The sequence below is a fragment of the Corvus moneduloides genome, chromosome 1, assembly GCF_009650955.1.
Source record: "Corvus moneduloides isolate bCorMon1 chromosome 1, bCorMon1.pri, whole genome shotgun sequence".
Classification (NCBI taxonomy): Eukaryota; Metazoa; Chordata; class Aves; order Passeriformes; family Corvidae; genus Corvus; species Corvus moneduloides.
The window spans coordinates 71,104,039-71,130,549 of NC_045476.1; the positions used below are offsets into that span (position 1 = coordinate 71,104,039).

The 26,511-nt window shown below is 42.2% G+C and overlaps 1 protein-coding gene across 8 annotated transcripts in view; it reads right to left on the reverse strand.

The window, feature by feature from the left end:
- Window positions 1-26,511, reverse strand: part of PHACTR1 (phosphatase and actin regulator 1) — a 308,524-nt gene that overhangs the window by 122,727 nt on the left and 159,286 nt on the right. For 6 of the 8 annotated variants that reach the window (XM_032115284.1, XM_032115226.1, XM_032115244.1 and 3 more), the window contains exon 5: window positions 1,134-1,298. In XM_032115284.1, coding sequence (XP_031971175.1) covers window positions 1,134-1,298 — 165 coding nt within the window. Of the gene's footprint in view, window positions 1-1,133; window positions 1,299-24,373; window positions 24,561-24,618; window positions 24,887-26,511 lie in introns of those variants that run through there. The other 2 variants (XM_032115260.1, XM_032115279.1) reach the window with 2 other exon arrangements.

Genomic DNA, 26,511 nt, shown 5'->3' on the forward strand with positions numbered 1-26,511 from the left:
TAATATAGCCATCTATTCCAGTTCATTAGTTTTTGGCTGACGAATCAGAAAGCAGCTTAAACAGCACACAGTAAAGAACTCATTCAGGTACAAACCCTGGAAACACTTATTCTTCATTTAATCTCATTCAAGAATTCACACTTAGTTAAATGAGATGTCTCACCCAAATGTGGGCCATTTTCAGGAGTACAGGATTTGGGGTGCCACAGTTACACCCAAGTACTGCCTAAAAGCTTCCACTGTGCAATACACAGGGCAGAAAAGCAACTGGGTGGTAACTCAAGCCTCTTCTGGCACTTGAAGGAGCAAGATACCTGCTGCTTTCTTTCTAGTTCTAGTGAGAACAATAAGAAATCCAGAGAAACTTCATGTTTTCTCACAGATAATCCAGGCTAAAGACTTGCAGAACCACTTGTAGTAATTACTTGCCATCATGAAAGAACAAAGAAAAGAAACCTAAATAGATCACAAAGCTTTCACCACATGCATCAGTGCCTGGATCTGGGATTCTTGCTCAGACCAATTTACAATATAAACCCACTTTTTTACAGTTTTCCATAATTACAAAGGGTTTTGAACTAGGAGTGTGGGAAAGCAATGGCAGAAGGATGGGTGTGGCAGGAACTGAGATTTGGTTTTCTCCAAAAAACAAGTGACACATCATTCCTGCCCAATGGAACGAATAATTTCTGGTTATGCAAGTTATTCAACACAATGTCAACTTCTTCATCCTGTATTTTTCTCACTCCTCTATTAGCACTCACAGGAACTTAAATGTGGCTAAATCGACCACTAGTATTATCTTTTCATACTGCTTTTTCCTTTATTCATAATCTGCTGAATCAATATTCAAAGATTTCTTCTGGGTTACGCTCTAGCTCTAGTAGCAGAACTTGAAAATACAGCTTTGGTGAGCTGCTGCTTTAGTTGTAGTGCACCCACTGTGTTGCTTTGGGTTTTTTTAAAGAAAACATTGGTAACAAAGTTGAAGATCTCCGTTTAGAATCTGATGAATCTCTCCAAGCCAAGCTCCAACTGTTGAAATAGATATAAACTGAGGCTGTATTACAAATGGTCAGCCTTGATGAACAAAAAGTTCCAGATTAATAAACCGGCCCCAACGCAACAGTTACCTGCTGAAGTGTGCTTAAATTTTTCACTCTTCTTCTTCCTCCATTTCCACGGCTTAAAAAGTCTCCCAAGAGTGGCAAATTTGCTTCTTCTTCTGATTGGAGGCGTGTGAGTCCCAGGTACTAGAGAATCTGAACGCATTGCAGCCAGTCTTTCCACCTCTTCAGCTGTAATTTCAGCAAGAAAAAGAGAAAAAAACAAGGAAGGTGGGAAGTGAAATAAATGCTTTAATAAGTTATCAGAAAACCACACAGATGGCCAAAATTTTTCATGGACACAGAGAACCATAACAAAGGGAAAAAGTAGTCCTTATTATTTTAACATTATTTCCTTTTCTTTCAGTGAAATTGTTAATCTACTGTAAAGAACAGTAGTAACAACAAGATTCAACAGGAATATGGATTATTATGTTATAAAAGTTATAATTTTTAACAAATTGTTCTACATTGCTCTAGATAGCTGGCAGTTCACCCATCAGCCACTCCTGGGGAGGTGTGATAGAGACTGGGGAAGAGAAAGCTCAAAAAAAAGGATACAATATAATTTAAAAGAAATATTACAAGGGTTTGGTTTTTTTTTAATTGCAATGGAAAGAGACATTTCCTTTAACTAATATTTATTAAGAGCAAAGACCCTGATAAGTAATGACCCTTTGGTACCATTACCGTGTCCATTAAAATTGCTTATGTTACAAAAAGGAGCTACATTAGGAACTTCCTAGTAAGAGAGAGGGTGTTAAAAAATCACAGAATCATAGAATTGTTCAGGGTGAAAAAGACCTCTAAGATCGGGTCCAACCATTAACCCAGCACTGCCAAGTCCACCCCTAAACCACATCCCCAAGTGCCACATCTACATATCTTTTAAATCCTTCCAAAGATGGTGACTGCGCCACTTCCCTGGCAGCCTGTTCCAATGCTTTACAACCCTTTCCATGAAGAAATTTGTCCTAATATGCAATCTAAAAGCTCCATTGGCACCACTTGAGGCCATTTCCTCTAGTCCTGCCACTGGTTACTTGGGAGAAGAGGCTGATCCCCACCTGGGTACACCCACCTTTCAGGCAGCTCTAGAGAGCAATAAGGTCCCCCCATAGCCTCTTTTTCTCCAGGCTGCCTGAGGTACTCATCATGAGACCTGTGTTCCAGAACCTTTACCAGCCCTTCTCCAGCACCTCAGTGTCTTTCTCGTAGTGAGGGGCCCAAGTCTAGTCCCATTTTTCTGCCCACTCACTGCCCTCCAATTCTTATACTTAGCTTTTAACATTTAAACTTTTAATTTTGGGTTTTAGTACTGTCCACACTTAGGGTTGAATTCCCTTGAAGGGGATAGAGGTTTTCACTGAGCTTCTGTTCTTAAGATTTCAGTTTTCTGCAGCCTTTACCCTGTAATACATCATAATAGCCTCAATACTGAAAAAAAAATCTGAAGAATTTAAATTACCCTTCCTACCTGATGAGAACAAGAGAAGTCTGGGGATGGTCACTTGGCGCAGTTATACTGCATGGTCCCCCCCATCTCACATTTGCAAGGAAAAATTTATGCTGATAGTTTTGGGAAATAATATCCCTGTGACTAGATGCACAGAGAGAGGAATGCCAGGACCACAAAGAAAACACCAACAGAGAGAAGGTACCAGCAGTCCACAAGAGAGGTTGTCTCTGTGCGGCAGCTGCCAGGGATGCAAGAGGGTCTCCCTGCCCTGGACTGAAGCATGCAGCTCTCTCCCTAAAAAAAGCATCTGCATAGTTCAGTCAGCATATAGGAGGGGGGTTTGTGTGTGGTTTGTTGTTGGGGATTTTTTTTGGTTTTTTTTGTGGTTTTTTTTTTTTTAAAGTTATTGCCTTTTTTGTTGTTGTTGTTTGTTGTTTGTTTTTTTGTTTAAAGGGATACCATTTCCTGGGCTTGTGTTGTAATGTGACACTGCCACTAACACTGATTTGAGTGGTTTGCACACACAGTCTGGATTCATAAAGACAGGATACAGATTGTCACCTCTCTTGCTCTGAAGACAACAGACTGGTGTTTCTATTCACCTCTAGTACATTAAGTATTAACCTCAGGCATGAACAGGGGCTCAGGAACCTCCGCAAGAACACTGCTTTGAAGGGATGAGCACGCCCACTCCACACTGACAGAATCACCAGAGATTTTGGCTGGCAAATTCTTATGTATATCAATGGAAATTTTTTCGAGGCTTTAAGTGAGCCAAATTTAGGTTGGTTTTCATGGGAACAGCCAGAGACGCATTTCTAACACAAAGGAGGTTTCATTATCAGAACTCCAACTGAACTACTATTTGAGTCCCTCAGGTTTTTGCAAGAAGGTTGGTCATTTTGTTATTGCTCTTCTGTTTGTTTTGAATGTTAACACGCAACACAGTCCTTTTTCCTGTAAAATATCAATGCCGGATACAGCTGCCTGTAACTTCTTTCTGAAGAAGAAAAAGCTAGCCAGCAAGATAGAGTGAACCCAGCTGTTGCAGTAGGAATGGTTAAAAACTGCTATTCTTTGGGGTAATGGAGAGAAAGACAGACCTTTCTGAGAACATCTCTTTTCAATTTAAAGCAGAGGGAATAAAAGATAATCCGGCCAAAGCACTTCATTCTGTTCCAGCTCTTTGTGCCTGACTGCCTGGAGAAATACCTTCTTATCCAAAGAACCCATTACAAGGCTCTGTCCTGTGCAGGGGCTGGACATGCTGTATCAAGGCTGGGAATTGCCTGGTTATGCCAAATAAACCATATGGGTAAAAAGAAGAGGAAATCAGAAATTTCCTTATCCTTTCTGATTTCATTGGAACCTGCTGGGCCTTGAAGACCAGCACAGGGTACAGACCGTTGCCCTCTATATGCAGACCCAAAGGGACCACACCTTTTCCCCTTCCTCCATTTTTAAGATGCCTCTAGTTCAGCATGTAAGATCCCACTGTGTTCCAGTGCTGTGATGTTTTAGAGATGCAGCTAAAAGTAATGGGCTGGTATTGTCTTTGCTGCCTTATTTGGGGGATACAGGAAGTGGCCCATTGAGCAAACTGGGAATGACACACTACTGCTGCTGCTGAATTAGGCTTCCTGCTGAGAAACCTACAGCTGAAACATATTGTTCTTCTTGCTGCTCACCCTCTCCCCTTTTCCCCATCACTGAGCCAAGATCTCTGCTACCCAGGTGCCTTAGTTACTAAATCTCAGAGCTGCAACAACTTCTCTTTGATAGCTGGTCCTAACTGGTATTTCTGAGGCCATTCCCTGGAGAACTGACACCCCTTAAAGACACTCTCACAACATACACACAGCTCTGTCCCACAACAGCTGCGCCCTCATGCCCCTGGGGAAGCTTTTCCCACTCAGGGTAAATGAGTATGGATTTACAGTCAGGCAAAACTAACATTAGAGTCAAAAAGAATTTACCCAAAGGGTGAGTTCACTGAAAGCCAAACACAGTGTAAAAACCATTCCCATATTTTGACTGCTCTTCCCTGAATTTCAGTAATGTCTCACACACAAATCTGTGGCCTCAGAGTCCTGCAGTGCCTGGCATCAGTCATGAAAGTGGCCTTTCTCCTTCATCGTCTCCAAACACACACACAGTTCCGAGCTAATGCAAGTAACAGCTCTTTTTCCTTCTCATTCGCATTTCTCAGAAGGACATGATTTTTTTTCATGAGAAATGCTCTCAAGAGCACTGCTAATTCAAAGCATAATAATCACTGGCTAGGAATAAACCACATTAGCATAAAGCCATGACAGTTTTAATACAGCAAGAATAAAAGCAGACCACAATGCAAGAAGTAAATGCCAGAATTCTGTGCTCCTCTCTGCTGCTGCATCTTTTGCTCAAGTTGGCCGGATTTCTCTGCCTTTTTGGCTCATAATGACGACTGACTGGCTGTGGGCTGCGACACCCACTGCTGACAGCAGGCTCCGTAGGCTGATTTCACACCTTTGCTGTTCCCAAAAAAGCTGGTACTTGCAGGAATGGAAAGTAACCCAGACCTTGCACTCTTTTTCTATCTCTTTTGCCTTCAAAGAGGAAAGCAGTCCCAGCAGTCCCAGCCTGATCAGTCTGCTGAACTGGGAGAGGGAACTGCCGTGTGCATTAGTACCTGTAGTCACACTGCTGAGATCTCATCTTGACACCGGTGCCACAAATGTGATGTTTATGTCTTACAGTTGCTGCTGATACTCAGTGCTTTTGGGAACTTGTTCTGATATTTTTCCAGGATCTGAGAGATCTTTCTGAGACACAAAGAAATACTGGGACCTGCACTTATGGCAAGAGGGTGATGCACTCCCCCCCCCCCCCTCCCCCCCCCCCCCACTGTCTTCTGTCCAAGCTGTCATTCCAGAGTTAGCAATCGGGAAACCAAACCTGAGAGTTTTTCATAGGCTGTTTGGCTGTGAGACAGCTCTCAAGATTTTACTGTAGTTCTTAATACTCTTGAAGTCCATATAGACTTTATATAAGGCTTAAGCAAGACTTGAGGTTTTAATGAAAAAAACCCACCACAAACTGAAGTACTTTGCATCCAAGTAATATAAAAAAAATTTTACTTGTTTGAAATACACTATGAAGAAAAAAAGAGGCCAGGCCATCTTGGACCTGTTCTGTATGTTCTTATGATTCTCCCACATCTTTCAGTAGGGTGTTAATTTCCAGAAAGTCCAGTAAGAGACAACATAGGGGTCGCCTACTTTTTGGATTTGAGAAGCATAGCACACAGATCAAAGGCCCTCCCAAAGGCAACATAACTTAGAAAGTATTCCTGGAGAATGACAGCCAGTTTTATCATTCCTACCACTGTCTGGGAATCACTTAATCTTTGAATGTTGCTGATACATAATAGCGGCTTCCATTATACCCAGCTTCCATTTTAGAAAAAACCCACTATTACTGCATTTGGTTACAAAAAGCAGTTTCATTGCTGAAGGCTGAAGCCCACCCATCCCACTGGTGGTTTTTAATATTACCTTCCTCACTGGTAATCACACAAAGTTCTCTCTCAGACCTTTTCTTAACAATAATTTTTCTTAATCAGACACATGATGATCTTAACAGGCAATTTACTTCATGAAGTTCGATTTTAAGTCTTCCTAGGAAGCACCAATGGCTACTTCATGCTTTCTGTGATATTTGCACAAATCTGTAGTAACAGGCTGAAAATTATCTTGGACCTAAAGATGCAATTAACTAAATGTGCTATATTATTTAATGACAAGAACTCTATATAAATAAATACCCCTAACATAATTGCCAATCCACATCGAACCAGTCTTTATCCTGCAGATCAGTTTCCAACAAACTCCTGTTGCAGGGTTTCTTTTGAACTTGCTCCCCAAATATCCTTCACTTCAGACTGCATGGACCTTATTTTAGCAGCTTTATTCAACACAAGATGCAGACACACCATATGTCTTTTTGAAATGACAGGAAACCTGAACAACTTCTCTAATTGCTGAGCACTTACGTCTACTCTTTACCCGAATGGGAAAACTTTCAATTAAAAAACCACCTTGTTTTTCTTTCAGGAAAATTGTTTATTTTCTGTTCTTCTATTATGTTCAGTTATTTCCCTTTAATTTCCTTTTGCACCTGGAATTAATTTCCACCAGCCTTGCCTTTACTATGTGAATTGCCCATTTAAACTTTTCCTAACTTCACAAAGGTCTGTTTTCCAATGAAAGACAAGGCATGGCACGCTGCAGTCTAAACGCAGTCTTGCCAAACGAGGATGATTACCTATTTGGTGGAGAACAGCTCCCACTGGATGTGTGCATTTGCAGTGGCAGTGAGTTGGCATAGTGGTTTTATGAGCCATGAAGAGCCTGTCAGTAGCTTTCCTCTGCATGCTAAGCAGCACTCACATGTTCCAAAACCCTGCCAATTATTCCCGCTCCCCAGGTGTGCAGCACTTTGCGCTGTGTCCATAAACGGAGTCTCTCATCTCTTAACCTTGCCTGTTTCAGCACAGGTACCACACCATGGTAAAGCTCTGCTCTCAGCTACAATCCCTCTATCTCAGTCTATTTATTTTTCTTGTTTGCACAGAAGTGCAGAGAATAGTTTTAGAAGTCTAATCCCTCTAGGACCCTGCTTTCAACTCATCCCCATTTTGACGTAAAACGTAAATTATTCATGCTAATTGCAATCTGAAAGCCATTTTTTTAACCTCTGCCAACTACACTGCACTGAATGCATCACTCTAAATATGTCTTTATTGATATGAATTCTCTCAAAACACCAAGTATTTTCTGTATCATAAGATAGTACATAAGATTTTCACTTGCAACAAAAGAAATTTATTAGGTTATGTCACCAACAGCCATATAATCTCTTCCTATAAACCCTGCAAATACAGAAAATAAAGATTTTTACATTTCTTTGATATCAGCTGTTTTGTTTCCTTTATTGCTCTTATTACTTACCAGGTTTTCCATCTCTTATGCATTTATTTCATACAGATTCAAGGCTAAATCAAATAAACAGTACTGTAGCTCATCACTGTCCTGTGCCCAGACACCGAAGCAGACAGCACAGGTCTGTCTTGGGCATCACACACAGTATCTGGAGACTCTGTAGCTCTAAAATAGGACTCAGAGCAGTCACTACAAGTGGAACACCTCCAAAAACCAACCAAGAGAAGAACAGGGCCAGCAAAAGCAAAAGAGGTATCACACCGTTCTTGGGGCTACAGTTCCATAGGTACCAGGAATTGCTCCAGTAAAAAACTTCAGCTCGAAAGGAAGGGATATTTTACCCTTCCTAATTAGCAAGAAGGGAGGAGATGCACAGTTTGTGCTTTTAAGAAAGCAGAGGAAGTAAGATGAGATGCAAGGACTTTTCTGTTAAAGCAGGTAGAGAACTTACTTGGGAGAAAGGAGAATCATGGGGTCACTGTCATCTTCCCCTTGAAAAGGCTTAAGCCCACATCTCCCATTTTCCCTGGCAACACTACTACTACTTCATACCATGATGGATGAAGGTGCACATCTATCCTACTAAAACTGTTATTTTAAAGAATTCAAGAGCTACTGGGTCTGAAAGAAAGCATTAGTGATAGTTAGGGCACTGACCTGCCAGCACAAACACTGTTCTTCCAACACTATTCCTGGGCTTTACTGTGGGTTCTTTACTGCTACACTTATGGATTGAAAGAAACTACTGTTCACAGCTGTGATTTGTTGAGAGCCTGATCCTGTCCAGTTCTGTATAAAGGAGAATAAAGGGGAGTGAAGATACTGCTTCTCACTGTCCCTTTTTTTCACTTCTGGTAGGGGATCTTCTCTTTGAGGCATGAGGGGAGAGATGAGAGAGGTGAGGTGCTGTCTCCTACATCCTTTCCCCAGAAAGCAAAAGCAGGAGAGGATGGACAGGTAGATGGAACCTTGTGAGCAGAGCTTGCTGGGCACCCAGTGAGAGGGATCCATGTTTCAGCCTGTGAAGAACTGCCATAAAAAACTCATGTTCTGGTGTAAATGTCAGCTACAAGCAGAATTTCCTATCTAGGGCATTGACTCCAAGGTAATCACACCGCCACACTAAAAGCTCGCCTAGCAGAGAGCACCAGAAAAACATTACTCTTCAAACCTCCTTAAAAGGCATTTTGCCAAGAAGGAGATTAAATGTCACAACACCAAAAAATTCAGAGGAGAAAGCTGGGCATACCCACAGAACTACTGCAATTCAAGGCTCTAACACTGTGTTAAACAAATGAAATGCTACCAGGCAAAACAGTTGCTGTGGGGTTTGTGACTCTCACCTTAGAAGTGGGCATCAACCACTGGAATATCAGTAACTCCTCGAATACATGTTGAGCTGGTTTGGGCTGGGATAGAGTTAATTTTCTTCACAGAAGCTCATATGGAGCTAGGTTTTAGATTTGTCAACAACACTGAGAACAGTGTTGATAACACAGGGATGCTTTTGCTACTGCTGAGCAGGGCTTGTACAGTGTCAAGGCCTTTTCTGCTCCTCCCACGGTTGCAGCAGCAAGGAGGCTGTGGATACACAAGATGCTGGGTGGGGACACGACAAGGACAGCCAATCCTGACACAAGGGGTATTCCAGACCATACAGTGTCATGGTCAGCATATAAAGCTGAGGGAAGAAGGAGGCAGGGGGAGATGTTTGGAGTGATGGTGTTTGTCTTCCAGGTCATCGTGATGGGGCTCTCTTTTCTGGGGGTGGCTGAACACCTTCCTGTCCATGGAATTCTTTATTTGGCTTTGCTTCTGCATGCAGCTTCTGCTTTACCTATTTAACTGCCTTGATCTCAAATCACAAGTTTTCTCACTCTTCTTCTCTCTCTGTGATCCCGCTGCAGGAGAGTGAGTGAGCGACTGTCTGGGGCTTAGTTGCTGGCTGGGGTGAAACCAATGATACGTGTGAACAGGACTAGGCACCATAGCTCAGGAGTCCTAGATTGATCCCTGCAGACACTTCTGTTGTTAAGCAATCTAATTTGTCTTTCAGTCATACCCAAACTCATCAACTAGAGTTAAGTCTCATCCATCACAGCTCAAGTTCTTCCTGAAAGCCAAAGCTAAGGACAACAGAGAAGCTGTCTTCCTCTCAGCAAATCTTTAACCCATTCAACAAGAAAATACAGAATTGAGGCCCAGGTACCTTCAACTTCTAAATATATCCTGATGAAGAAACAGTGCGTAACATTTTTCCTATGCTTGTTTTAGCTTGATAGTGATTGAAGCTGTCTTCTTGAAGGAGCCGGTAATGATTACATTTTCATGGCTGGATTTCTCTCTTATACCAGCCTGCATTGCAAATTCTGCTCAGCTGCAAAATACAAAAGTAATCCAAGAAAAGGATCCAGTCCACGGAAGCCCATGGGTTTGTTGCTCACATTTTGCTAGGCTTCTGTTAGAGGGGGACAATTTTCCTAATTGCCATGTAGACAGAGGAAGACACAGTTGCTTACATAGCAGAGCACCTTGGCTTTACCAGTCCTCACTGGGAATCAGGAAAGTTCTCCACCCTTCTAAAAATAAACCACTAGTGCAAAAGGCTAGCTGTTTATTTTGAGAAATCCCAGAAAAAAATATTTGAATGCTTCTAAATTTCTTAGGGAATTTCTGATAGACCAAATAATTTCTGATCTTTTCCTTTTGACATTCTCCTAAGTAGGAATATCCAATATTTTAACTTAATTTTACTAAATATGTGTGCTTTAGAAGGCATATCTTTATATTTTTCAGAAATTTGAGAGAGGTGTGTGTCCTCTTATTAAAAGTAATCTTATTCAGAAAAGGGCATTACAAACATTAAACTTCCTAAAAACAATGGTACTATCTCACCACTATCAAAATAAAGATAAAAAATTGAGTTTTTAATTACTGTAATGGCTGGGAGAAAAGGAAAAAAGTACCTCATTTAAGAGCTAGAAAGTTCAAACCATTCCCTTGTAAACTCTGTATTCCTTCCCTTAGGAAAAATAAACTTCTATTTCTGTTCTTTAAAGAAGTTGATAGGAAGTTGGCCAAGAGGAAAGGAGTAATTATACCAAATGGCACATTGATAATGAGTACAAATACGAGTTTAAAAATCTCCCTCAGTAACAGCCTAGCAAAAAAATATGTTTCATTGGACTCTGAAAAGAGACAGTCTGTATCCATGTTCAGGAATTTACAATAAGTACTAAACACTTTTGCTTTGAGTACCTAAGTGCAGCTACATATGGTCTTTGCTGATTGTCATTATAATGAGAACTTTTTTGTTTATTCAAATGATAGTTAGTTTAGACCCTTGGCTGTGGTGAAATGTCTCTTTAGGCCCTTATAGTACAGGCTTGAGTTTCAAAGATGAAACTCAAAGGGGACAATAATATCCATGATTCTGTTAAGGTCATGAATAAAGCATGGAAACTTGCTGGCTAAAACACAACTGAGTTTTTCTGTGTGGCTTTCATAGCTATGATTTCACTTTTTTTTCCACTGTCTTTTTTAGCTTTAAGTTCTAGGGTATCTCATGGTTGCTGAGCTCTGCAGGATATTGCTCTTGCTCAGAGGAAATCTGTGGTTTCTAAAAAGCGGCTGCTGCCTTGAAAAAAAGATGGAGCCCATCAGGTAATCAAACTGGTGTATCTACATAAGGAATGTTACAGGCAAGGGAAGGATCTATGCACGTATCTGCACGTACCTTCAAGCTCATGAATTATTCCAAGTCCAGCAAGCAGAAATAGCTCAAAAAATGAGAACGGGTTTAGATCAGAGCTAAGGAAAAGGGTACTACAGGGAACCAAGAAAACATGATCACAGAAAAAGCTCTGAAATACTTCCAGATGCTTTATGCTCTGAAATAATGCTAGCAGAAAGAAATGAATGAAATCCTGATTGTAGCACAGTGAATAACAAAGGTCACAAGGGGTCAAATTACCTTACCCAAGCCATCTAGTGACTGGCCAAAGCTGCTAAAGGGTCCTTTCCAGAATGCTAAAATTTACCTTAAGAAAAGTAAGTCGGCAGAGAAAACATTACAATATGGTGTGTGACTGAGGGCTTTCCACTGTATTGATGGGAACAATGCCTTTCTGTGGTGTTTGAGAGAGGAACCAGAGGCATGTTGTGAGCTGCAAATGCAAGCAGAACACTCCAGCAGCGCACTGGGATGTGCCTATACAGAGTCACTTGGCCATGAAATTGGCAGCAAAGTTCATTTTCAACATCATGAAGGTAACTGTGATAGGCATCTGCACAAGGTTTCACTTCAATCCAGAAGTAGGATGAAATTCAATCAAACCCTGACATTTCTTATAATTAAAACAAAGTGATCTTTTTTCACCCCTTTGCTGCTGGCACTGGACAAAGCAACAAACTGATGAAATCTGTCTTGCCTACATGCTGAAAGTTTCCTTTCAAAGTCATCAAGATTCTGCTACCAAGCAGATGATAAAAAAAAGACAAACCACTAAACCAAAACAACAAACCATAACAACTACAACATAAGCCTTTCTGAGCATTTCTTGACAATATAAACTGCCTCTTTCTATACAATCTATGGGGAACAGGTTCTCAATTTTAAGTACTGTTCTCTTTTAGGAGAGGTATCCACACGACATCCTACAAGTATAACAAATCCTTTTCTGTCAAAGTCAAATGTCATATGCTCTTCCAACTGAGCTGGAGTATTTACCCCACAAACCTAATGTTCAAAAATCTCTTTAGTTAAGCATTTTGTTTGAATTCACAAGTCAGAGACTGTCTTGAACCATGACATCTGGCTGAGTACACCAAGTTTTAAAAGGCTTATGGTGGTGTTCAGAATGAAACACTTCCCAAGCATTTCGTTAAAAAGGGAGGAAACAAGAAACAAAACAGGTATATGACTGCATGTACTAATACACAAACATATAAAAATGGAACCTGGTTGTTGGCGATTGAATGACGGACCCAGACTGGCAGGGAATCTGAATCGTTTATTCAAAGGAATGAGTTGGTTTTATACACTGTTCTAAGGCACAGTATCTCCTTATATGGCAATACCCATCCCGTGTTACCACATCAGCAGCACACTTCCTAAATGTCCTTCTGTGGGATGATCATTCACTGCTCACCTGTCTGTCAGCTCCCGGCAGGTTCCTCTCCATAGGGGTCTGCCCTGTGACACCTCCTCCCCCCAGGGTCTGGTGGAGACAAGCCTTTGTGTGCCACCATGTGCTCCTTTGTGCTGCCATGTGCCTCTGCAGGCAGGTTTTACAGCTCACAATCCAATTCTCTCTTACAATTCCCCATACCTGGTCTACATGCAATAATAATGCAAAAATCTGAAATAAATTAATCATAGCAGGTGAAGAACACAGTTTGCTTGGTAAGCAGAGGGAGCAGCTGCACTAGCTCAGAGCTGCTGAATTCTACAAGTAATGCCCATCTTTATATAGGCCTGTATTTTTTCAAAATTTAGTTATCTCACTGGGCCCAATGGCCAAAAAAGGCTGACAAAATGAAAAACAAATGAAAACAACCCCAAAGAAAAATATCACCAAAAAGTGTCCTTCTTGAGCCTCTATGCAATGCCAGCAAATGTATTAATGAACTGATGCCTGTCTTGCTGTTTCGTGAACTGGCTGTTCTGCCAACTTGAGATGAATAAGAGAAAGAAGCATCAGTTCACTGGAACTACACGATCTCCCTATTTTCTTTTAGGCTCATGGATTTCTATGCTCAGCACGAGCACACTGAGTTCACAAGGAAAATGGCATTTGACTCAGATGACAAAAACACAGAAAACCAAGCGCACATTAGCAACTAGAGGCAAATAATGCAGGGAAAATGCTGTCCTTGTTTAAATGAGACACACAAGAAAGACAAAAGGAAACACCTCCCAAGTTCTAGCTTGCTTATGTGACTTAGAGAGTGGACTTTGATGGAGAAGAAGCTACACAGCTGAGGCTCATGAGTCCCTCCTTTCTTTACCATTTAGGTATCATGTCTAATTCTCTTCAATGGCTGCTAGAGGAGCTCAAGTTTGGCAGCTACAGAGAGCACACAGTCAGAAATTGCTCTTCTCTATTCAGATGCTGGAGCAGACAGCACATTCTGTCTTAAGTGCCACAGCAGATCACTGGAAGACAACTTCTCACCTTCATGACTATAAACCTGCAGACAATTATTTTGGGGCTGTGAATATTAATGAAAGCTTTACTCATCTCACTCTTCTATTTCTCAACAGGGTGCAATTCAGATTCAAACAGGTGAAGTTCCACATAACTCGCTGCACCTGGCTTTCCCTTCAGGGTGAACCCAAATTTCAAAACTATTTATCCAATAAAACCAGTGTGCTAGCATAAGGAAAGCATCCTGTTTTGCTGGTGTATGGGTTCAAATAGCTTCCACTGTCCGTCCATCCATCCATCCATCCATCCATCCATCCATCCATCCATCCATCCACCCATCCACATGTCTGTGCACTTACACTGCTGACTGTCCAGTCTGTGCATCTGAAGTTTTATCAGTGTTGACATTTTAAGCAGCTTGGAAAGTAAAATGGGAAAGATAAGATTCTATAAAGCACTACAGCAGCATGACACACATACTCTTTATATGAGTTCAATTTCAGATGATACAGAAGAAATAACATTTCTATTTATTTTATTTATTTACTTCCTTTACCAAAAGCAAGGTTGATAGAGTCTCCATGTTAAAAATAACACTGGAGCTGCACACATACAGTTTCAGATAGTATCAGAACATTGGAAATGTCAAAGTAACTGCACCCAGTGCATGGGTGAAGAGAGATAAAGGTGGTGCCATAATCCTTATGACATGGACATAGGGACCACGTCTACAGTCCATGTAGATGTGAATATATGGATCATCAATACTTTGTAGAAACTTGCTAATACATAAGACTGTGGATGCAATAGACCACAGTGACATTTCCAGGCCAGGCTCATTGGTGAGAATGTAGTTAATGAGTATTCTAATTATTTATCCTAAGATCTCCAATACATTCAAGTCTGCTTACCAACATTTCTATCTGCTTATTCTTGAATCTGTATCAAAAGGATAACTAACACGAAGATAACACTAATTGTGTTGCAGCTGAACATCCCTTAGCCTACCACTGAAGACAAAAAATAGTTCTCAAAATTTCTAACAAAACTTAGACTCTCGTTTCTTGCAATGACTTGATAGTCTCAGTATTTCCATGATTACAGTTCTGTGCTTCCAGAAGATTTAAAATACTAGTAGTCTCTGTTTTTTCAAACATATAATCAACTTCTCTTAGGAGGCAAGGTGAAATAAAAATCATTCTCTGCTACCTAAATCTCCCAAGATAAATTAAACAATTGGATCCATTTTAATTTTATTCCCTGCACTTCTATTGCACAAAGCCATTAGACTAATGGCCTGAAAGATGTCATGCAAAAGATGGCAGAGGGAAAGATCCTTCTCCTAAGTAGTCATAGGGGAGGGTGTCTACTGAACTGCAGCACTAAACTTGTCATCCTAGCCTTGGGCTACACAGCCCTGGGCAGGAGGAAGGAAAGGGAAGATTTGAAGTACGCCTTACATCCTTTTCAAAATGACCCAATCAATAGATATGCTGGGCTCTCCCTGCACAAGAGGCTGTACATCCTAAATTGCAACCCTTGGGATTCGGAGATTCAGTAAGTCACGGAGACTGAATACCTCTCCTGGTTAGGGGCAAAGAAATGGGCACAGCAGTAACAAACCAGGTTACGCAAACCAAGGACTTGGAGCCTGCAGGTCTCTCACCCCAGTTTATGTCCTGACTATCACACTACAAATCATAAATATGCAGAAACCTGCCCTCTTCTTCTCTTTGGACATTTTGGACACAATTTTATTTTTTTGGGGGGGGGCGGGGAGGGGAAGCATTGGGGAAGCCTGGGGAAATGTTTGTCTTTTGTTCCTGAGTCATATTTTCAAACCTTAAAAATTTCCACTGTCTATGCAGAGGAAATATGCAGAGGCTGTCAGTCAGGTCTGGTCATCCTTACTTGTGATTTCTCTCACTTGGGATGCAGAGCTTTCTTTCAGGAAGGAACACTGCTTGCCCATGAGATCTCTTTCAACAGCACAGCTTAATGTTGGCGGATGGGCACAATGATTTTGGGCATGTTTCAGGAAGGGTAGCCTGCACATTACCAAGCCAGAATGCTATGTCTAGTGGTTCCAAAGAAGCTACAGCAGGTGATTTTATAGTGGCTGGTTTTATCTTTGATTTAAATTATACCATGTGCTCATTGTTTTTCAGAGCAACAGAAATAACTCATCTTTTGAATCTAAGAGTCTCATCCAAAGGCAAAGGCTCTGTTAGATTTGCCTCATCTTCAGTAGCTCGACCCAAAGCCAGAAAAGTCAGTGAGAGATGACAGGGACATGATCAAACATTATCTTATTCCTCTCCACCCAATCCTTTCTGAGACAAGGAGACTAAAAGCAACAGACCAGTGAAGATTCATGTCACTTCACAAGAGCAAAAAACCAGCAAGAGGACAGTTTTCCACCTCACAGGGATGGCAAGAACATCATTATTTTCTGAGAAGCGTGCAAATCAAAGTCACAAAGGAAAAACAGGGCCTCCAAGTGTGTCCCAACTTCACCCCTTTGCAGCTTTGCTGCATTCATCTAGATAATGGCAAACATCACAGTACCCTCCAGTTTCTAAGAAAGCCACTGAAACACACAGACAAAGCTGGCTTAACCACTGGACACTCTGGCGCTGCCCTTCAGTTACACCAGTCCCCTGATGCTGGGGTTTGGCTAATGGATTTGGGACGGTGTGTGAGACCTGGCGTGATCCATTAAAGAGACTACAAATACATCCAATTATCTTAGACATCCTGGCAGACTGTTGGCAAGATGGTACTGCATATACTTATACTGTGCTCTTGAAATTAAATTCTGGCTAATTGTGGGCTGAATAAGGTGCCAAGAACAAGAAGCCAAATTTGGTATTGTCTGATTACAAACAAGATCTTAGAGGATATAAAGGAATAGCTATGCATTTACTACCAGTCACTGAAATAGATCAAGGAACAAAATCTTACAATACAAAAATTGATGTAGAAAGCCTACCTCCTCTGCTGAGGGAGCAGCAATGAATGAAAATGTTATAAATACAACAGTATTTACAGGATAGGTTTTGCTCATCAGTCAAGGAGCCCATAAACAAACTCTGCTGCTTTTAATGATATGATATATAAAGAAAAGAAAAGACAATGAAAAAGAGAAGAAAGGAAAGGACATCACATGGCAGAATACTGAGTCTTCTGATCTCTTCCCTACATACCCAGTATTTCAGGCAGTGACAACATTAATGAATGAAATTCCAATAATAGTTGTAAAGTGAAGTACTTCCATCTATCTCATTTTCTTCTAAAGAATTGCAAGTTTCAAAAAACTAAGAAGCCAAATGAGCAAATCAGCCTCTAAGAGGAACATCTCTGAGCAAGTAAGAGAAGAAGAAAAAAACCACAGAAATGGAATCCAGCAGCCCACCTGGGCAGGGACCAAAGAATAGAATAGGATATAGGGGTGGTGGATGTAAAAAAAAGACACAGAAAGCCAAACTTATTGAGCCAGGTTGGTATCAGGTGGTTTGAAGTGATCTGGTAATAAGAGTGCAACAAGAACATGTCCTTCCATGATCTATGCCACCATCGACATCTTGCCTCATTTTTATAAACTGCCGCCATATTTTACACATGGAAAATCTGTGGCCTTTTATGGCTTATCAAATAGTTCTGTATTATATTTCTGATGTATGTAACTTGATACAGAAGAATCAAAACCAGGCATATTAATCAAGATGGTAACAAATACTCAGAGCAGATCATTACTGTTAAATACAGGAAAACCACTGTATTGCTTTCATCATGCCTGATGGCATTTTATCTGATTTTTCAAAGTTCCCACAAGGAAATGATTTTTTATTGAGTGTTTGGTGTTGCCTCAGTCTTTGCATTCAAGAAGCTTACATATACAAAGACTTTAAACTTGGTTCTCAGATAGAAATCAGGATGGTAAAATGCTATCGAAAGATGACAACTGAGTTACAGCATCAGAAAGGGCAGAAGACAATAAAAGGAGACAGAACTGAAACAGGCGAGCCGTCTGCTCTCTAAAGACCCGAAGAATTGAGGTGTCCTCTTATCCGTGTCATTATGTCAGCACTGTGTAATAAAAATGAGGGGGTGCTGAGCCATCATGATCAATTCCATCATCTTTGTTGGTTTTGTTCCTATGATGCCATGATGATTTTTTTTTTTGCCTTTTCTTTTATATCCCTTTTATACCCTTTTACAGCTTCTGTATTAGTGCTTTTTGCCTACATTCTTGGGCTTGTCTGTCAAGCTAAGACACTAAACATTTTAGAAGCCTCATAGTTAGGGATCAGTGTGCCCCAGACACCAAGGTCCTCTCCAGAACACATTCTGTAAACTAAGATACAGCCATCGAGGAGAAGGTTCCTCAGGGAGGGGGGCTCACTCGAGCCTCTCACTGGAGAATCTTTGATAGATATGCTAATTAGTAAAACCTATAATGTTATACCAGATCTTTTGTGGGGTGTGCACTGCGGTATGCATTTTGGCGGATTCCATCTGGACGTAGTGCACCTAAGGATCCTTAAACTAAATACCAAGGTAAAATCCCTTTTTCCCTTCTAACCATGTTTGACTCTTGATTTTAAGACCAGGAAAAGGCATCACCTAAAACTCCTCAAATCAATGACACAGATATACAGAATTCCCAAAAAAGGTGGCAAACATTTCCCCCGTAAGGACACAGGAGTTTTCACAGGAAAACAAAGAACTTAGTCATCTGCTTGCATAAGCTTGACCCAATCTTGTGTACACTTTTTCTCCTCATACTATCTAATTTACCAAAGTGAAGACCTTGCTTACTGCCTCTATTTTCCCTACAGTTTCTGTCAATAATGTAAGTGATATTGCAATTTTGGACAAGACATCTTCCAGGGCACTTCAAAGTAAGCCTGGAGCTCTGCTGGGTGACAGCCCATGGAAACTTGGTCGTGAATTTTGTAGTGCCAGCACAGTGACACCTGGAATGGTACACAACTGGCTTATTTTGCCGCCAGCAGCTTTGGCTACGGGCAGTTTACCAGGATATGAGTTAGTCAGTACAGAGATGCACGTGAGCAGTTAATGATCTGCTCCAGGCTTGGTGATATTTCTTCAGCTTTATTTTGGGACATAAATGTCCCTTCCTTTTCTTTTTTTCAACTGCAGACTAGACAACTGAAAGAATTGCCAGTGTTTAAGGAAAGCCTCACTTATCACTGGTCAGCCATTTGCATTTGCTAGTCTTGGCAAATGCGTCAGCTGGGTGGATGCCATCTTACAGCCTAAATTGACCTTTATGTTCCCCTTCTCTTCCTCCCCATTCTCTTGCCTGCCCACAGGCTGTGCGCAGCCGAAGCAGCACTAACAGATCCGTTACTCTCCGATCTCAGGTCAAACCCACAAGTAACTGATGAGTTTTTGTTAGTCCCCAATGTGCAAGACAAAGGGACGGGAGCAGAGCTTTGCCCCCTCCTCTCCCTGGTAAAGGAAAGGTAAAGGATCATGTCCTGGCTGCCTTCGGATTTTGCCATTTGGAAGTTACCCTGACTAGGCATCACGCCTTCCTCCTGGAAGGCACATTTATTCTCAGCCTGCAAAACACCAAGGGCTTGTATCTTCCAGAGCAGAAAGTGATGCTGGTGGAAGCAAAGTGGGCGGCGCAGCTCACCAGCAACCTGTCAGGAAGTGGAGCATCTTTGCTTGATCTCATCAACTTTCTCTAGCATAGCAATATTCACCCAAATCAAATAGTACAGAGTTCAACTGACAAAAATAAACCAATTTTGTTCTATGATCTGTTCTGCAAAGGAGGCATATCTCACTCTGCAAGGAAAGCCCATGCCTTTCCCCCTCTGCCTCTTTCTTTGCAGTAACTATCCCTTAGGGACTAAAGACACACATTGCATAATTTTATCAGCTGTTCAAACCTCAAACATGATTTTCAGCTTCCCACACTTCACAACAAGACCAGGTACACTGTTTTTTTACCTACTTTTCCATTCTATGTAGTCTAATTTTTTTACTCCAAAATATTTTACCATTTTTGACAGGTACCATTGTAGAAGACTGCAATGCTTCATAGCAACATACTGTGCTCACTCTGCAGATGGTAATGGAAGAGCAGTTACCATCTGAAATAATGTGGGAATTAGTGAAGTAAAACTTATTTCTATACACAGCTCTTCCAGGGCTTACAGTTTGTCTAGAAGATAACTATTTAATTTAGTAATTACTTTTGTGGGAAGCAATACAGTCACCTCAGAGACAATCTCTTAAGTGATGCTAAAGTAAATGTTCTCAAAGTTCCCAGTCAAAAGAAGTAAGTCTTCAGTTCGAGGTGGGAATCACACATGCATACACACACACACACACGCACATGCACAAGCCCCCATACACAACCCTCCCCTTTTCTATTTGGAAAACATATTTATCTGGAAGCTCTAGAAGATGGGTAGTGGCAGAAAAACAAGTGTCGGAATTCCTACGGCAACAGTATCTCAGTCCACACTGATTTCCATGCATATATAAGATGTTAGAATAATTTCTGCTTAAATAGCAAAACCATGAAGTATAGGAGCACATAATAAATAGACTGAATATGAGTCTGTCTGAATGAAACCTTTCAGGTATGTCCATTCTTAATATTATTTGTACTTCCACTACACTTGAACCTAAAGACCCTAAAAATCTCGAGCCCCATAGTCCTTGGCACTAGGAATGGAAATGGGAAGAGACAGTCCTTTCCTCCCCCTCTCCACTAAAGGACTCATAATCTATTTACAAACCAGCAGGCAAGTGGAAGGAAATCCTACTATCTCCATTTTACAGACAAAGAGCTTGGGTACAGAGCAATACATGATGGACATGCCTAAAGTTGCCCAGAGATACTCTGCAGAGAACCCTTGAGCTGAGAACCCTCATCTGACAATGATAAAAAAAATGCTTTGCTCTGTGAATTCCTTCTCTTGCAACACACTCTTAAGTAACTGCTTTCCACTTAAATTTTTCTTGTCAGATCTTTTGCATAAAAATCAAAAGTATCCCACTTCAGTTGTTCCACTCACTCTTCCTGTTAGGTCATTTCTGGGTGTCTTTGAAGCCTCTACAGTTCTTTCCAGCCACACTAAAGTAGAGATGTGTCTAAACTATGTTCCAGAGCCAGGCTCAGACTTCAATAAGACACTGAGATTTGCAGTCCGTTTTCAGTATAAAATAAATAAAAACCAGACAAGTCTCTTCTTTCTTTACTTGTTTCCCTAACTACTACTCTCGTGTTCATCAGTCATGTCATCTGCTATGACCCAGCATTATCACAGCCCTCCCAGAGACCACCAAAATCAGCACACTGAGAAGTTCTCTGTATATAACAGGACATGTTTAGCATTGCAGTGGACCTTGATCTCTTGTAGTTCTAGCTCCTTCTGCTCTACAGGATTATCAGTCACTTCCCCACATTTATGTTCAGAAAGCATTTTCATTCCCCTTCATGCTCCTGGAACAACTTGTGTTGTCTCCTCAATTCTTGTCTGTTTTTTCTTGGGACTTTTGCAACTCTTCACCATTCTGCTTCTCCCAACACCTTCCTCGCAGCCCTCAGCATTCAGAGCTCAGCCCTGATCGCTCTTGTATTCCTGGAGGTGACTCATACCTCTCTTCACTTGACCTCTCCCTCTCGGTTCAGTCCACCATGTCCGATTGCCTCTCTGGCATCCTGTCCTGAATATCTCATGGCCACACACCTCATTCTTCACTCACATACAGTTTCACTACTCCATTTTCAACACCCTTTCTGTTATTCTGTCACACAACTTTTTAGTATTGGTGTTTTTATAGACTCCTCTTGTTGTTTCTATTTCGCAACTAAAATAGCATTAAATACATCCATTCCTTTCAGTCCAATAGTTAAAGCATCTCCCATGTCCATCTTATTACTGTAGCCTCCTGCTTCTCTTTGAACTCTTCATTTCTTATTTTTTACCTCATCAAAATGCTGCATCCACATCAACTCCTTTTACCCTTACTTCAGTGAGCCCATCTGCATCTCCAAATTCCTTCACTGACTTCTCTCCAAATTACATGACCTCCCTTCCAAGATATTGTATGACTCAGTACCTGCTTCCATCTTTTCCTTCAGTTTCATGGCTATCTCTTTTACTATTCTCCTAGTCATGACTTTTGCTAGATTTGGTGGTGGCTTTTTAAGGATTTCCCTTGGTTTCAGCATAAATTTCCCTTCTCCTAGAGTAGTAGTACAATGAAAATGCAGAGTAAGACGATGACTAGAATCCAGGACTCATAACTGGATTTGGAGGATATTTCAGCATTAAATCAATGTATCCCACTGATTTGCCTATGCCATAGGGACTGAATCCTAGTCTTTGTACACAGTTCCAACAAATACAATAGTTGCTCAGGTCACAGGACCCACACAGGACATTTGGGTACACTAGAGCAGCTACAGGCCTGCAAGACCATACATAAACTATATATAATTTGAATAGGAGGGTGGGGGTGCTCACATTGCAAAGCACTGTGCATTTCCCTTATAAAAAGTAGTAAATGGTCCCCTTCCAAAGAGCTCTTTAGGCTGTGCAACTGTGAGGACGCACGGACATCTTGAGATTCTGACAGGTTTCTCTGTATCTGAGTGTTCACAGATTTTTACTTGATCTGTCTGATATGATCATCACGTAATTTCAGTCCATTATATCATCCTTTCCCTCCAAACACCAAAAGGTCTGGAATAGGCATTCGTCAGAAAAAAAACCCCAGGCATTTTTCACTGCTGAAAAATGTGTCAGAGTCAAATCAGTGAGTGTGCCCAGGCAGCATAGCTGGGATGACAGTTTCTTTACTTTCTGAAAGAAACTCATAGCTGTGCATGCTGGTGGGAAGGAAAAGATTAAGGCTGTGCTGGTATTAGATACTTTTAAGATTATGATCTTAAAAGTCATTTGCATGAGGCAGAATGAAATCCTACCCCACAGAAAGAGGGGGCAAAACCAGACCGATGACATGCTCTGGAAGCCTGATGGCTGGGAGCCTCTCTGCTCTATTCTTTGCCTCCCTAGGGTTACTAGATTATCTCCTGCCAAGAGGCATACCCTGCCCGTGCAGTGTCTAATGGTTTGAAGATAAATAACCAAACATAGAAAAGGAAGCAAACTCCTTAAATACAAACCTATTGGTCTGCCAAGAGGTACAAGCAACTGAAGTTATACATTCATATGTATCCATGTGTACACGCGTGCCTTAAAAGGGAGGAAAGCATCTTCTTCTCTTACTGTGCTAAGATTTCAAGTACAAGGTTCAAAAAAAAAACCACAGCAAAAGATGTTGATGCAATTGAGTTTTAGGTCAATTCAATTAATCTAGGAAAGCATATTTTTATAAATGGCTTCATTTGCTTTTAAGGATACATAAACTACACTAATAGTGTAAAGTAACTACTACTGCTGGACATAGCCCTTCATTTAGTATCTGTAGGGCTTGCTGTCACCAGCAGCACACAACAGGAAAGGAAACACTCAACAATTTACATAGCATCCATCAGATTCTTCCCTCAGCTGTAGTGGCATAAGCAGAAAGAGTGCTTAACCCACAGTGGATTTCCAGGCTTCTCACGCTATTTTCTCCTTTTTCACCAAAAGCAATTCTGTTCAGCTTTAGCTGCTTTTTAATCAAAGGAAACTATAATCACACTAGCAGGATGCTAATTCTGAAGAGACATTTAGCAAAACCACGGTTACTTCGTTAAACTGCAGACCTGTGGTTGACAAAGAACCATGAGATCCCAAATGATATTTTGTTCTTTTGCAGAGAGCAAATGAAAGCAGAGTTGGTTAATTAAAATATTATTAATAATAGTAATAATACTAACCTTAATGACAAAAGCAGAAAAATGAAGTGCCAACAACTACTAAGAACCTCTGCTCAGAAAACGGTAACAATTTCATATTCACATTTATCACCAAAAAAAGTCTTTCCCTGACCTTCAGAAAATGAGATCTGTCTACCACATCAGTTAATAGGGAGTCCTAAGTCGAGTGCCTTCAGTCCTAAGTAGCATGCAAATCCTCACAGCAAAGCGAAGTAATACAACATTGAACAAGAATGTGGGGTAACATCTGTGAGGCTATTTTTTGCCTGAATGCTTGTATGCTGCTTGTAGTTCTCAGCTTCTCCTAATTGCTGACTTTGGCAAAATCCAAAGAATTTGTCATTGTTGCCTTCAAATATTTGCATTCCTAGAAACATGAAACATAAAAAGCATATACTTACCTGTAGCAACACCTGTGATTGATTACACCGTCACTCTCTGAATACCCTCTAGAGGTTTTGCTCAGTCCCGAAAGGAGAGGGGGAAGGGATGAGAACAGTTGTCTGAAGAGCACTATATTAATTCCAATAAAAATACAATTTCCCCCATGCATTTGACAGCACGATGAAAATCACACTAGCGGTATTCCTGATAAACCAGACCTTCCAGATATTCAGTTGAGTCAAGCAAACTCTATTGCAGCACGACAAGGAAAAAGTTGATGTATCAAGGCAAAAACCCCTGATCTAAAATTCATAGGAATGGGAACAAAACACAATCAATACAAACAGCAATTTCTATAGCAACTGGGGGGAAAAGGGAACGGGAAACAAAAAGAGAAGAGTTGGTGCCTTAACTGTTAGCACAAAGCTTCTGTGGCAGACGAAGGGACCTGTCCCTTTTGGCATCTCCCTGATCGACAGGCTGAATCAATGCCCAGCGCATTCCTCCCGCGCTTCCTTTCCTCTTTCCCTGGGATCTGTGGAGGAGCAAGCCGAGCATCCCAGGCTCCGACGGGAGCGCACACATGTCCGCGCACCCCCCAAGCAAGCACACGCGCTCCCCTGCCTCGCTCCTACACCCACAGGATCTCAGCACTCACCGTCACGGGCTTCCTCCCCGCGACTGCAGTTGCTGCAAATGTGTTTGATCTCCTTGCCTATGTGATACTGTATCACAAACGAGACATTGTTGTTAGTGGTGGTGGTGGGCTCCTTCAGTGGCTTCATCCTCACTAGATAGAAAGCTTTCTTTTTAGGTTTCTCTCCACTCATGTCTGAAACCGAGCCCTGCCTGCAGCCAGCAGAAGGAAAAGCCAGCATCCCAGGCTGCCTGGCGTGCGTGCAGTCCGCCATCCGCTCTCGCTCGCCTCGGTGTTTAGCTGCCACACACAACAGGGATGAAGGGGAGGGCTGGGGGAGAGGGGGAGGCGGGAGGCAGAGCAGGCAGAAGCGCTGCCTGAGCCTTGCTGCCTGCCCTCTGCGACCCCGCTCCTTAACCAATCCCCCGGGCTGGGCTGGAGGATGCTCGGCGTGTCCCCGCTCCGAGCCTCTCCCTTAGCCGCGGGAGCCGGACACATTTGGCGGCATGGGAGAGCCTGGCACACCTTTGGCTACCTTGCTGCCTGCGAACACTCACGAGGCAGAGCCTCCCTTCGCTTCCCGCTCCCGCTGCGTCCCCTTCTCCCACGCCCTCCCCCGTTCCTGCAGGCCCCCGAGCGCCCCGGGCCGCGGCCCTGCGGGATGGCGGGCACAGCCCGGCTCTGCCAGCGCCGCCGTCCTCCGGCCTGGCGAACACGGCAGCAGGGGCGGCAGCGCAGCCCGTCCCGCGGAATGAATGTACACACAAAGAACTGTCCGGCAGCGGGCTGCAAACCCTCCTCCCCGGCTCTCCATCGTCGGCTGCGGCGCAAGGGGCACAGGGCCACTCCGCTTCAGCTGCCCAGCAAAACCAAACCCCATCCGCTTTTCATTCTTGATTTTTTCCCCCTCCTTTGCTTCTTATAAAAGCCAGATAAAGTGCTTGGTCCGGCTCGTGCAGGGTTTAAGAGGGCAGCCATGGACAATGGCTGGTGACTTCGGCCCAAGAGCCCCTGCAGGGGCACTGCTCCTCCGCGGCAAAGGCTAACCCACAGTTTGTGACTGCTTATCTGGGCAATGAATTTCATTGTCTTCCTTGCCTCCTGCCCATAGTGCAGCTGCTCCAGAGTACAGCCTGATCATTCCAGGCTGCTCGCATTTCCAAAACTCCCCCAGCCTGAAAGGGATTATAATCCTCAGGCAGACACGCTGTCAATCCCTTGCTGTCCAGCTGCCCCCAAAATGCTGTGCGTTTTCACGGCATGGTAAACAACCCAAGCTGCCCAACCTGCCGAAGCAGCAATTCAGGACAGTGCCTGTGACATAGACAATGAGAGGAGTGGGGGTGAAGATGCTTGTTTCTTGCAGGTTCTAGGAAGGAAAGCCTGAAGAAGAGATGGTAACCTCAGCTGTTCTGGCTGCTATTGCAGGAATGTGAGTACTGGTTCTTTAAATCTTCAACAAGCTATCAGTTTGGCAGACACTAAGCAGAGAGAGTGCAACTGGGGCAGATGAAACATGGCAAAGAATAACGCCATTCTCCTTATTTTTAGCCAAAGCTCTCACTCACTGTTAGAAGAAATCCACTCATTCTGCAATTCTTTACCATTTCCACATATTGTTGCCCCATGTTTTACTGCAACAGGAGGACTAAACAGCCTTGATTCTCTTCAACTACACATGAAACAGTCAGTGAGACATTTGCCTAAAGAAGACAGAGCAGAAACTTAGGGATTCAGTGCCATGGTTTTTCATTTTCTCAAGTTCACACATGCACACACACACACACACACAGAGGCACACAGAAGATGCATACAATGAAACTGCTGACCTACTTGTTCTGCGTCATTCTGATGCAGGTCTGACTTCTCACCTGGCACTCCTGGGAGTTGAAACCAAATGCAAGGCTTTACTTT